The sequence below is a fragment of the Megascapheus bottae genome, chromosome 11 (assembly GCF_031878675.1).
Source record: "Megascapheus bottae isolate mThoBot1 chromosome 11, mThoBot2.hap1, whole genome shotgun sequence".
Taxonomy (NCBI): domain Eukaryota; kingdom Metazoa; phylum Chordata; class Mammalia; order Rodentia; family Geomyidae; genus Megascapheus; species Megascapheus bottae.
The window spans coordinates 41,693,074-41,706,826 of record NC_143519.1 but is presented as its reverse complement, the minus strand read 5'-3'; the positions used below and the strand labels follow the sequence as shown (position 1 = coordinate 41,706,826).

Here is a 13,753-nt window from a genome sequence, read left to right as displayed (position 1 = left end):
GGACGGGGGTAACAATGTTAGAGAAGAAACGTACTCACTAACTTACCTATGTAACTGTAACCCCTCTGTACATCATCCTGACAATAAGATTAAATTTTCAAAAAGGAATCTTCTAGTCTTAAAAATATATGAAGATGGTTTACCTGGATTGCCCTGACTCTTCTCACAGCTATCATTTCTTCTAATGTTGTATGTTCCTCAAAGAATAGTGACTAAAGTAATTTTTTGATCATGCCTCAGCTCAGTCTATGGATGGAACTTATTTGCAGAACTGAAAACTGAATATAATGTGTGTACTGTGAACTAACTGGGAAAGAAAATACTGGGATCATCTTCCCACTTTACTCTAAACAAGCAGCTATTAATGGAGCCTCCTGTTTCCAGCCACAGAAATTTGATGATACATTTTGCTGAAAATCAACAAAGTCTTGATAACAGTCACATGCACTGCTAAGCCATTCCTCACCCATCCTACACATGTTTAATAGTGAAAGAAGTAATTCAGCAATACAAAACCTAAGTCAACTAGGAATGTAAACAAGACAGACTGGAGAATATAGCCAGGAGACCTATGAGCAGCAAGCTGTCTTTTCAGGGTGCTATTTAATATAAATGTGTTCTTAAAATGTGGATCAAAGTCTTACCTCTCATTTCCCATGTGGACAAGAGATGATTCTTTTTCTATTTCTCCCTATTTTATCTTCTTATAGTTAAAAAAAAAACTCTTGCTAAAATTTTACTTTATAAGATTCTTCCTATTGTGGCTCCCCCTGAAAGGCTTTTCCTGTACAAATCTCAAGGACCAGAGATTTTCTCTGAGAAGCGGAGGGAACTCCCTCTTTCATTATCCAATGACAAATTGATGAGCCAGTCAGATTAATCTCACAAACCATAAAAAGCATTTAACTTTTGAACATTTCTGTCTGTAAATCAGTTAGATATAATAGAAGCTTCCTATCTCCTCTCCCAGACTTTTTCAAAAGTTAGTCAAAGCTAAGAAGTTATGAAGAATATGTCACATGGGTATCTCACACAGGCAATTTAATTAGATTTCTAATTCCCTTTTTTTTGTCAGTTCTGTGCCTTGAGCTCAGGGCCTGAGCACTGAACTGTCCTTGGGCTTTCTCAAGGCTAGAGCTCTACCACTTCAACCACAGCACCACTTCTGGCTTTTTTTTTCTATGTATGTGGTACCGAGGAATCGAACCTGGGTCTTTGTACATGCTAGGCAAGCAGTCTACAACTAGGCCAAACTCCCGGTCCCTAGATTTCTAATTGTTGGCAATTAAACATAACCCATCATGTTGCATCAATCCTTGCTGGTTATCTTGATTCTATTTTTGCAAGAAACTATAGCATTTAATCTAATATTAGATATAGCCAAAGAAACTAGTGAACATTTTTGTTCTCTGCAGCTCAATGTAGTCTATCAGATTCTAAACTTAATGCCTTAGAGAAAAGATAAAGAACTGGAGACACTTTAGCAAGGAAATTAAGGTGTTCTTAGTTTTAAATTATGGTGCCTTACTCCAGTATGCTGATGGTTTTGATTTGCAAGAGGGTCCTCAGGACATTGAGTCTACAAAAGGCATAGTAAAATAATTAGAGCATATAATTCCTCCAAGCAATGGGGTGGGGTGGTGGGGGGAGGAGGAAAGGCCTTCTTAGAATCAGGACCACATCTGAGTGCTGATGGCCCACATCTATATTCCTAGCTACTGAGAAGGCTGAAATCTGAGAATTTTAGTTTGAACCCAGCCCAGGCAGGAAGTCCATGAGACTTTTATGTCCAATAAACTACTCAGAAAAAGCTGGAAGTGGTGCTGTGGCTCAAGCTATAGACTGCTAACCTTGAGCCAAAGAAGCTCAGGGACAGTGCCCAGAACCTGAGTTTAAGCCCCAGGACCACCACACTCCCTTCCCACCCCAACCCCCCTCCTCTCTACCCCTCTCTATCAGGGCTACTTATCTGGGAATGACTGGATTCTAATGATTTGCATCTCTGCCTTTGAGGTAATAACTAAGCCAGTGTATGGGGCCACCTAGGACCTGAATATTTGGAGTAAACTAGAGAACAATATAAAGCTTCTGGATCTAAAAGCCTTACTGGTAGCCCTGGAAATTCCAAATCTAGATGAGCATTTCATTTTATATGTAACTGAAAGTTCTTATTCAGCCAGGTGCTGATGGGTCATGCCTGTAACCCTAGCTACTCAGGAGGCTGAGATCTGAGAATCTCAGTTGAAAGCCAGCCCAGGCAGGAAACTCCATGAGGCTCTTATTTCCCATTAACCACCAAAGACCTAGAAATGGAGCTGTGGGTCAAGTAGTAATAGAGTCCTATCTTTGCGCAAAAAGCATAGCAACAGTACTCATGTCCTGAGTTCAAGTTCCAGGATTGGCACCAAAACAAAACAAAAAGTAAAATACTAAAGCAACTAGTTCTACTTTTAGATGCTACAATAACTGAAGGGACTATTTGCATCTGCCTTCTCCTTTGAGATGTTAAAAACCTATAAACTCTTCACAAAGTGCAGAAAGTCAAGGAACAGCAAAAAGAAGTGGCACTGTCCTTGTATTTTAGTTGAGCCAAGATAACATTTTCACTCTAACCCACACAAAACCACAAAGGATTGAAGTATATTCTCCCCGGGACTAAGACAGCATAAAAGTAAAAAAAAAAACAAATAGGAACATCCTTTTTTTTAGACATCTTTCTTTATTCTTTTTTGTTTTGTTCTTTTGTTTTCCAGTCTGAGACTGTGATCTTACACTTTTGCTCAATAGCAGGTACTCTACCATGAGCCATGCCTCATCCAGTGTGGGGATCAGAAAATGTTTCTTTTTGACCCCTCACCCCCCCCACTCCGGTTTCTTCTTACTTTATCCTGCCATACTAAAGTAAATCCTTGCAAAAAAAAAAAAAAAAAAGAAAGAAAGAAAAGGTCATCTTTTTCCAGACAAGACTATGTACCATATTAGGTAGATCTTTGGCATATATATATAAAGCACTCTCTGCCTCTGTTTCTCTCTCCCTCTCATTCCTTATCTATCCTTTATAGTAGTATAGTCTTTTAAGCAATTCTGGTATATTTGTTTTTTATTCAACTATAATTGAATAAAGTGATCTGAATACAAGGATATGAAGAGACTTCCACTGAGGATTTTATTGTTAAATGAATTCAGAAACAGAATAGGAAAAACAAGGAATAAAGATATTGGATATTCAGTATCTAGGAGGGAGAGGAAGAAAGTAAAGGAAAATGGAGCAAAATAAGCCAAAGCCTTAGAACTAAATATAAGAGCAAATAACAAAGGGAACAAAATAGTTCATGTTATGTTCTGAAGTTATAAAAGGTGAGCCTAAAGAAGTTTGAGAAATTCATAACTTATGATCAGTAGAAAAAAAATATGTTTTAAATCATCAATTATGTGTTCAGAATCCAAATACTCAGTGTGTAATCAAGGCTGTTACATACCAAACTGTCACACTTCTAAGGGATGTGTGTGACAAAAACAGATTCTTTTCCATTGTACAAAGATATCTTTTTTTTTTTTTTTTTTTTTTTTTTTTTGGTACGACTGTGGGGCACTATCCCTGAGCTCAAGGCTAGACTTCTACTTCAATTTTCTGTGGTTAACTGGAGATAAGAGTCTCATAGCCTTTTGTGCTTGGGCTGACTTTGAACCACTATCCTCAGATCTCAGCCTCCTGACTAGTTAGGATTACAAGCGTGAGCCACAGTGACCAGCTGTAAAGAACTTTAAAATAAAATTAAAACAAGAATGTACGGCTTGGAAACCAGACACTGTGGCTCATACCTATAATCCTAGCTACTCAGGAGGCTAAGATCTAAGGATCAAGATTCAAAGCCAGCTTGAGCACTAAAGAACGTGAGACTCTCATCGATCCCCAACTAGCCACTAGAAAACCTGAAGTGGTGCTGTGGCTCAAGGGGTAGGACGGAAGCCTTGAGCTGAAGAGCTCAGAGACAGTGCCCAGGCCCAAAGTTCAAGCCCCACAACTGACCACCCCCCAAAAAAAATGAAATGCTTGGTCAGGGCGTGAAGCTCCAAGTTCAAACCCAAGTACCATTAAAAACAAACAACAAATAAACAAACAACTCAGGTATAAAAAGCCTGGTTGTTCATAATCAATGTATTATTTTCAAAAATAAAGAACTAAAAGCTAATTCAAAACAAAGGCAGCTAAGACAAAACACAAATATATGATTGTACCAAAGATTCTTTAAAGGAAATAGCAATGTTTTTCCAAACAACAAAACTTTAAGGCTACCCAACAAACTTAAACTCCAAAGCTATTTTACTTTAAGGAGGAGACTGCATTGGTTCCCCCTGAGAAATGTAAGATTCACAAAGATACACTGAGTATTTCAGGTAAAAAAAACACAATCTCCATACTTTGGGAGAGTAAGCAAGAAAATTTTAAGACTTAAAAATATTCATACTCAAAAAAATTATGGACCGGGAGTTTGGCCTAGTGGTAGAGTGCTTGCCTAGCATGCACGAAGTCCCAGGTTCGATTCCTCGGTACCATATGCATAGAAAAAAAAAGCCGGAAGTGGTGCTGAGGCTCAAGTGGTAGAGCTTTAGCCTTGAGAAAGCCCAAGGACAGTGCTCAGGCCCTGAGTTCAAGGCCAGGATCGGCAAAATATATATATATATATATATATATATATATATATATATATTCATACTCTTATGGACATGGTCTTAGAGATATAAACATAACTACATAGATATAAAAATTTATAATGGGCTATATACTCTATAGACATAATGTTTTATTACACAGATTAATATGTATATGTATCTATGACATACAAACCCTCAGCTTAATTTTAATTATTTTCTAAAATCTAAGTGCCAATGATTGTATATAGAGACTCTCTTCTTGAATACTTGTTTGTTAAACATGACATTTGAAATATGATATAAAAAAATCAATGTTAGTGGATGAATCTAGAGCGAATCATGTTGAATGAGACAAGTCAAGACCAAAGGAACAAAAGATGCATGGTATCCTTAATATGTGGCTATTAGATCCAAACAGTACAAGAGCAAGGACTCAATAGTTGCATACCCAGTGCTATGGACATGGTATTGGAAATATAAACATAACTACATAGACATAAAAACCTATGACTCTATAGACATAATGTTTTATTTCATAAATTAATATATATCTATGATATATAAACCCTTAGCCTAATTTTGATTATGTTCTAAAAACTAAGTGCCAGTGATTGTATATAGATATTCCCTTCTTGAACACTTGTTTGTTAAACATGTTACTTGAAATATGATGTAAAAATCAATGTTAACAAATTCTTTAATAAAAAAAACACAGATTTACAGAAACAAATTGTTTGACTTGAGAATCTACTGCCCTACCCTTGAATTTGGGCCTGGATATGTGAATTGTTTTGACCAATAGGACTTTAGCAAAGAAACATACATAGCACTGGCTTGCAAAGCATGTGTTTGCATATGGGAGCTTCCTCTCTCTTTTGTTACTAGGATCTCTTTCACCTCCATGTGGATGGACATGCTGAAATGAAACAAATGGCCACTGCCTCAGCTAATATCAAACCACTAGAGAGTAATGAGGTCTTTTTAGTCAGAAAGGCCAACCAGATCAGATCTAACCAAAATCAACCTACAGTACCATGAGCAAGCAAAATGGCTTTTGTCTAAGTCATTAAGATTTAGATTGGCATTTTATTTAAAAAAAAAAAAAAGTAAACTAATGAAGGATTGTGCCAAACCACTCCAGGCAGAAAAATCTGTAAGACTTCATCTCAATGGAAGAAGCTGGATAGGGTGATATGGGACTTTCATCCTTTTGCTACAGTAGTTATAAAGATAGGAGAATCACTGTCCTAATATACACTAAGGCAAGAAGCAAAGATCTTTCTCAAAAATAATCAGCGTAAAAAGCTAACTGATAAGAAGATACTGTTGACAGAAAAGAGATACTTTAAGTTGGGTACTGGTGGCTCACATCCATAACATCTATAGTCCCAGCTATTCAGGAGGCTGAGATCTGAGGATCATGATTCACAGCCATCCTGGGTAGGGAAGTCTGTGAGACCCTTTTTTTTCTGGCCAGTCCTGGGGCTTGAACTTAGGGCCTGGGTGCTGTCTCTGTGCTCAAGGCTAGCACTCTATACTTGAGCCACAGTGCCTCTTCCAGATTTTTCTGAAGTTTATTGGAGATAAGAGTCACAGATGTGAGACTCTTGAGTAGCTAGGATTATAGGCAGAAGCCACCAGCATCTGGCTCTATGAGACTCTTATCTCCAATTAACCACCAAAAAACCAGACATGGCATTAGCCTTGAGCACAAAAGCTCAAGGACAGTGCTCAAGCCCTTAGCCCAAGCCCTAGGACCAGCATCAAAAAAGGAAATGAATGTAAACAAAGAATGAAACAGAAAGCTTGTATCTATACCAAGTAAGCTTTAGAGGTTTCTCTGTTCCATTGTTCCTACCTTCTCCAAAACCACTACAAATAGATACACTTGCAGAGTGGCAAAGTCTTTCTGCTGAAGCACTTTCCTTGGAGCATTCAGTTATAGCCAACTTCAGCATACATACTTCTTCATAGGATATGCAGAACATTCAGTGATGGAGGAATTATATATTCTGTTCCTTTACAGCCATAAGTTTAAGCACTAAACTTGACTTTACATCCACATCAACTGTCACTAGAGAGATGTAAGTGTGGAGATGTGTATGTTTGTGCATGGTATAACATGCATAAACACATCTTATAGTGTATTTAAATTTTTCTTGGCAAGCCTTTATATGCTCATTGCTTCTCACCTTCCAAATAAATTCTTTTCCAACAACTGTGATCACCTTCAAAAGCACTTACAAAAGCTTCAAAAATGGCATTTTAAAATGTCAGTAACATGAAAATAACTTACTTGGCAATCCGCAGTTTTCCAACTTCACCTCTTCCAGGGGCTTTACCCCACTGCTGTGACAAATACTTAGGAACCTAAAATGAAGCAAAACATTTTGCAAATGATGAGCTCGAGAAAAGCCCAAGGATAGTGCTCAGGCCCTAAGTTCAAGTCTCAGGACTGGCAAAAAGAAAAGAAAAAAAAAGATGCCATTTGATGTTTTGATACACATATATGGTGTAATCAAGTTAAACACTTCTATTTTCTCAGATATTCATTATTTTTCTCTATTTTATAAAAGTGAGAAAACTGAGGCACTAAGCAGTTAACCAATTTGCTCAAGATCACACACCATATAAAGGGGAACTATTAGGGAAGATGAAGGGGCTTATGGGAAGATAAGAGAATGATAAAGGCAAATAGTATATACATGTATGAAAATGTAATAACAAACCTATTATTGTATAAAATCAGTACATGCTAATAAAAATATAAACACTGCTAAGATTCCTCTGCCCCCCCTCTCCCAAGTAAGTCTGCAAAGAATAAGGGAGGGAGAAAGAAGTACTATTTATGGTTCCAACCTCCAAAACATTCATCAACTTATCACTTAGGAGGTTCCTGTGTTGCTGCCACCATCTCCACTCTCATTATTAAAAATAAGATGGAGTTACAATACTAGATATAAAAGATGTCTTCTCAGATTTCCCCAAACCAGGGAAAGTGACAGAAAATTACACATTTAAGCATTATCTGCTCAGAGAAATCTCCCTTGACCCAGTAGACCAGGTCAAGTTTCTGCACTATTTGCATTCCCAGAATAGTATTCCTTGTATCAATGGCCTTTTTTTTTTGACAAAAATTATTTTCCTAAAGACTAATACCTAAAGAGGCTAAAAGTCCCACTCCCTTGCATTAGGCTATAAGCTCTAGGTTATACAGCAAAGACTATGCCTTTTTAGTCACTGTAACATACACCTAACCTAGCAGTGGAACAACAAGCATTGAAAGCTTGTTGAATGAACCAATCTGTCTACACAGTAACTTAAGCTAAGCAGAATACCAAAGGCAATTCTGCTTTTAAAGCCAAGATGCTAAGGTGATTTGTACAGGACTTACTCCCAACTAAGCTTCTCTGGCAACTCTGCTCCATTGAATAGGTAGTTCCCTAATTACCAGTCACCTGTTTCTCCTAGAGGGCAATTTAAGTGGACTTTTTAATGTGACATTCATATTGCCTCCATTTCAGGATAGAATGCCTGAATTTCCCTGCTACTGAGAGTGTAATGGGCAAGTAATCTTTTAATAATGGCTTACCCATAAAGAGAAAGTCCCTGATATAGACATGCCCTCTTCCCAGGGTACTCCACATCCAATAACTGCTGGTGGGAACAGAGTATAACTCACAGCTTACCTTGGGACTGAATGATACTCTCTGACCAACCCACTACTTCAATGTTTTCCTTTCACAAGTGTGGGTACAAGAGCACACTCTAATAAATCCCTGCTTATGAGTCTCTATCTCAGAGTCAGGTACAGTTTACTCTGACATTTTCTTGAAGTTCAAGATACAGAGCTGAGAACTGAGAAATTCAGTCTTCAACACACATTTGAACCTCCAGAGACAGAACCCAGTAAAGACCCAAAGGGAGGCAAAAAAAGCTATTTCCTATTGCTAGCACACATTTTGCAGCCAAATAGAACTTAATTTGAACCATACTGTTCCATGCTTGCCCCTCCCCCTTTAATTTTATACAAAAAGTTTTTTATACAAAGTCTTTGCTGTCATCTATACTACTCAGCCTGTTCATCATTGGGACCAAATACCTGACAGAAATAACTTGAGAGCCAGGTGCTAGTGACTCATGCCTATAATTCTAGCTACTTAGGAGGCTGAAATCTGAGGATCCTGTTCAAAGGCTCTCCTGGCAGGAAAATAAAAATAAAAAAAGAAAAAACTTAAGAAAAGATTTATTTTCCCCTTGGTTTCAGAAGTTTATCCTGGTGGGGAGGGCATGATAGTGCACAGCAATTCATTTTGTGGTGGTCAGGAAATAGAGAGGAATAAAGGAAGGGCCAGTGACCTATTCTTCAACAAGGCCCCACCTTCCACCTTTTGCCTCCTCCCATAATGCCATCAAATTATAACTCCATTAAAGGATTAATTCATTCATGACCTAATCCTCTCTGGAACTGGCTCCACAAGTACATCCAAAGATGTGTTTTACTATATCTCCTAGGCATTCCACAATCCTATCTAGCTGACAATTAGAAGTAACCATCACATCCTAGTTCCACCACTTTCTGACACATGGCTTTCTTGTTTGTTCACCAATGTCCAAGTGCTGATGTATCTGTGAAGTACAATCTGAGGTAGCATAAGCTGTTGGAATAAGGAGCACATAAGCTGTCCATTTTCTCCAAAAAGCAGTCAATTGGGACAGATAGAAACAGGTCTTTGTTGGCTAGAAAGCTGTTGGTTAGACTCAGAACAGCTTCCAGGAAAAACATATTTATACTTTCTTTGATATTAAAAAAACAAAATCAGGGGCCGGGAGTTTGGCCTACTGGTAGAGTACTTGCCTAGCATGCAAGAAGACCAGGTTAGATTCCTCAGTACCACATACATAGAAAAGAGCCGGAAGTGGTGCTGAGGCTCAAGTGATAGAGCTGTAGCCTTGAGAAAACCCAAGGGCAGTGCTCAGGTCCTGAGCTCAAGCCCAGAACTGGCAAATCAATCAATCAATCAATCAATCAGGCCAGGTGCTAAAATCCTAGCTACTCAGGAGGCTGAGATCTGAGGACCATAGTTCAAAGTCAACCCAGGCACTAAAATCTGTGAGACTCTTATCTCCATTTAACCACCAGAAAACCAAAGTGGCACTGTGGCTCAAGGGGGAGGGCAGTAACCTCGAGCTGAAGAGCTCAGGGACAACACCCAGGCTCAGAGTTCAAGTCCCACAACAGACAAAAAAAAAAAAATCAGAAAAAGAAATCCAACATGCTAAATTGACAGAAGGTTGCAAACAAAAATAAAATATTATGACTATCTTTTAAAAATGAGAACAACTCATTGGCTTGAATTGACTTTCTTGGCATCATATTCAATAACTTCTCTGTAACACAGATAATGGGTTGATATTTTTTTTTTGCCAGTCCTGGGCTTGAACTCAGTCCTGGCCTGAGCACTGTCCTTGGACTTTTTCAAGGCTAGAGCTCTACCACTTGAGCCGCAGCACCACTTCTGGCTTTTTCTATGTATGTGATATCTAGGAACTGAACCCGGGTCTTCGTGCATGCTAGGCAAGCACTCTACCACTAGGCCAAACACCCGGCCTTTGACTTTCTTTTTAGTAAAAGTTGCCACCAAATTCTGACAACTTTTACTTGAAAAGGTGTCCTAATTCTTCAGTACTCATTAGCACATGCCCATGATCCTGTGAAATCTTTGACTCTGGTTGCCTTCCTTGTAAACTGCATCGTGCAATGCCAAACTTACTTTTTTCCCCCCTGAAATAATCTTCTGCATCTCTGCTCCACACAAAATGCAGCAAAAAGATCCTCTGCTTCCTATTAACTGCAGTTAGGACATCTCTACCTCACAACATAACCACATGTGTGTGTGGGTCCCAACTTTCATTTACACAACCCTCTGCTCTAACCTTTTTTTTTTTTTTTTTTGCCAGTCCTGAGCCTTGAATTCAGGGCCTGAGCACTGTCCTTGGACTTTCTCAAGGCTAGAGCTCTACCACTTGAGCCACAGCACCACTGCCAGCTTTTTTTTCTATGTATGTGGTATGGAGTAATCGAACCCAGGTCTTTGTGCATGCTAGGCAAGCACTCTACCACTAGGCAAACTCCCAGGCCTCCATTTTGTTTTTAAATATATAAAATGTTAACAAGTATGTTCAGTCTAGCATTTCTATTCCACTCTTCATGGTATACTACTGTCCACTCATCTAACCCCTGTAAGGAAACATTTATTGATAATTTACTGTGGTCCAAACCCAAATGCATCATCTTAAGCCCCACCATTTTTCAAGTCTTTCTTTGCTATTTAAAGTCACTCTCCTTAAAGACTTTTCCATTTAACAAGCAGTTGACATGTATGTCATTTACTTCATTTTTTAAAGTCATACTGATATAGCTGTAGGACAAGGCAAATGAATGTCACAGAGTAACATCAGGTTAGAATAAAGCAATCATGCCTTCATTACTTATTGATTGAATAATTACCATATGCCAAAAACTATTAAAAATGTGACAGGCAAAGTTCCTGTATAATACAGGGCTGATTTACCACCATTTAGTTGATGAGAACTCACATGATAAAACATTTAGGAAAAAAATCATTAATAAATCAAAGGTTCCTATATTTTATTTAAGGTTCAAAGACTTTTTTTCTTTCTTTTTGCCAGTCCTGGGGCTTGAACTCAAGGCATGGGCACTGTCCTTGAGCTTTCTCAAGGCTAGCTCTCTACCACTTGAGGTATAGTACTATTTTCAGCTTTTTCTGTGTGTGTGGTACCAAGGAATTGAATCCAGGGCTTCCTACATGCTAGGGCTAGACAAGCCTCTACCACTAGGCCACACTCCCAGCCCTCAAAGACTTTTTCAATCATATCAACTCTCCCTAACTTTTATAAACCAACCCTAACTTTTGTAAACCAACCCTAAAAAGATAATCACTAACTAGTATGAAGAAGCAAAGCCACTTCAGGATAACCAAAATGTGGCCAATTTGATGAAATTCAATTGAGCTCTAAAACAAAAACACAAACAAACAAAACAGCCAGTGGGCTCTTATTCCAAGTAAACAAGAGTTTTCTTTTTGTGTGTGTACTTTGGTTTACTTTCTGCTGTCACTGTTTTTGATTTCTGAACCCTGGGTCTTGCATAAACATTTAACTGCTTTGTGGGAGGGGAATCACAGAAGCCATGGGACAAAGGGTGAACCAATGCAAGCCATACTCACTAGACACTATGTTGGAAAAAACTCAAGAGGGAAGAGAGGCGGTAGGAGGAGGGGAGAATGGGGGATAAGAGAGAAATTAGGGAGAGGGTAACACTGTTAGAAAAATGTACTGGGCTGGGAGTTTCAGCCTATTGGCAGAATGCACGCCTAACATGCATGAAGCCCTGGGTTCCATTCCCAGTTCCACATACCTAGAAAAAGCCAGAAGTGGTGCTGTGGCTCAAGTGGCAGAGTGCTAGCCTTGAACAAAATAAAGTTCAAGGACAGTGTCCAGGCCCTGAGTTCAAGCCCCAGGACTGGCATAAATAAATAAATAAATAAATGAAATGTACTCGCACTGGTGCAGTGGCACATGCCTGTAATCCCAGTTATTCAGGAAGCTGAGATCTGATGATCCAGGTTCAAAGCCAATCCGGGCACAAAAGGACCTGAGACTCTTATCTCCAATTAACCTCTAGGAACGAGAAATGGGGCTATGGCTCAAGGGTAGGGTGGTAGCCTTGAACTGAAGAGCTCAGGGACAACGTCCAGGCTGAGTTCAAGCCCCATGACCCACCAAAAAAAAAAAAAAAAAGAAACAAAGAAAAGAAACAAAGAAATGTCCTCATTACCTTACTTAGGTAACTATCCCCTCTGTACATCACCTTTATAATTTAGGTGGGGGTGGGGGGAGTTCTCTCCCAATTCTTTAACTTACAGAGAACACTTCACGAGTGTACGGAACGTCTCCAGTTCTGCTCACTGGAGGCGGAAGCAGATACTCAACTAACCTACACGGACGGATGCCTAAAACATCTGTTTCGCCCAAGAGAAGAACTCAAGGAAGTCTCCGTTCTGGGAGAGGGGATCAAGTCAGGGCTAGGCTAGGCGAGTCCATTAGGAACTGGCTGACAGATGCCTGCATCCCGAAGTTCCTGTGAGTGAACTGTCAAGTGAACTTGGAAGTGACTTCGGCCTCCGAGAAGTAGCTCGACCGAGATGGCAGAGAGAGAACTTCAAAAGGCACCCAGCGCCGGGCAGGCTCAAGTTATCCCCGAACTCGGAGGCGCTGGCGGGAGCCCCCGCCCCCGCCCCTGGGAGACCCCCGCTCGCGGGAGCACCCCCCGCCCCGTGGGAACCCCCGCCCCTGGGAGCCCCCCCGCCCCCTGGGAGCCCCCCCCTCCCCTGGGAGACCCCCGCTCGCGGGGAACCCCCGCCCCTGGGAGCCGCTGGCGGCCTTTACCTTGACCAGCCACACGCCCGTGTTCTGCTTGGCGCCCGTCAGGTCGAGTTCCCCGCGTTCGGCCATGAGTCTGTTGTCAGTGCAGGCTCGATGAGGGGAACAGAGGCCCCAGGAGATGAAGGGCTGTGGAGCGAGGGTCCTGGCACCGAGCCGGACACCACACACCGGGAGTACAGCTGGTGCTGCTCACCTCAGCAGGATACAAGGAAGCCGGCAAAAGAGGAACACGCTGCCAGGAGCAGGAAACTGCGCCTGCGCGCTGTTCACGTCGGTACGGCGCGCGGTCGAGGACAAACTTCCAGTTCCCGCAAAGGCCAGGGTAGGCGTGGCCCACTGGCTTAAAAAGGCTTGAGAGTCATTGAAATCTAGAGATTTAAATCTAGAATGGATAAGGCCAGAGCATTAAAGACAAGGTCTACATGCCTGGAAATACATAATACACACATACATACATACATACATACATACATACATACATACATACATACATACATACATAGAAAATGAAACAAAAATTCTTCTTAATGTCCAATCATTGCCAAGGAAAGCTTAACATTTGCCAGACAGTTGGGAATAATAAATTGACTTTCTCCAGGTACCGTCGAGTGGGTGGATATCAGGCAGG

The 13,753-nt window shown here is 40.3% G+C and overlaps 1 protein-coding gene across 1 annotated transcript in view; it reads right to left on the bottom strand.

Moving 5' to 3' along the window:
• Nucleotides 1–13,367, bottom strand: part of Gtf2f2 (general transcription factor IIF subunit 2) — a 131,206-nt gene extending 117,839 nt beyond the window's left edge. The window contains exons 1-2 of the mRNA XM_090342101.1: nt 13,129–13,367; nt 6,953–7,026 (exon numbers count right to left, since the gene is read on the bottom strand). Coding sequence (XP_090198227.1) covers nt 6,953–7,026; nt 13,129–13,194 — 140 coding nt within the window. The 5' untranslated portion in view covers nt 13,195–13,367. The remainder of the gene's footprint in view (nt 1–6,952; nt 7,027–13,128) is intronic.
• Nucleotides 13,368–13,753: the final 386 nt, after the last annotated feature.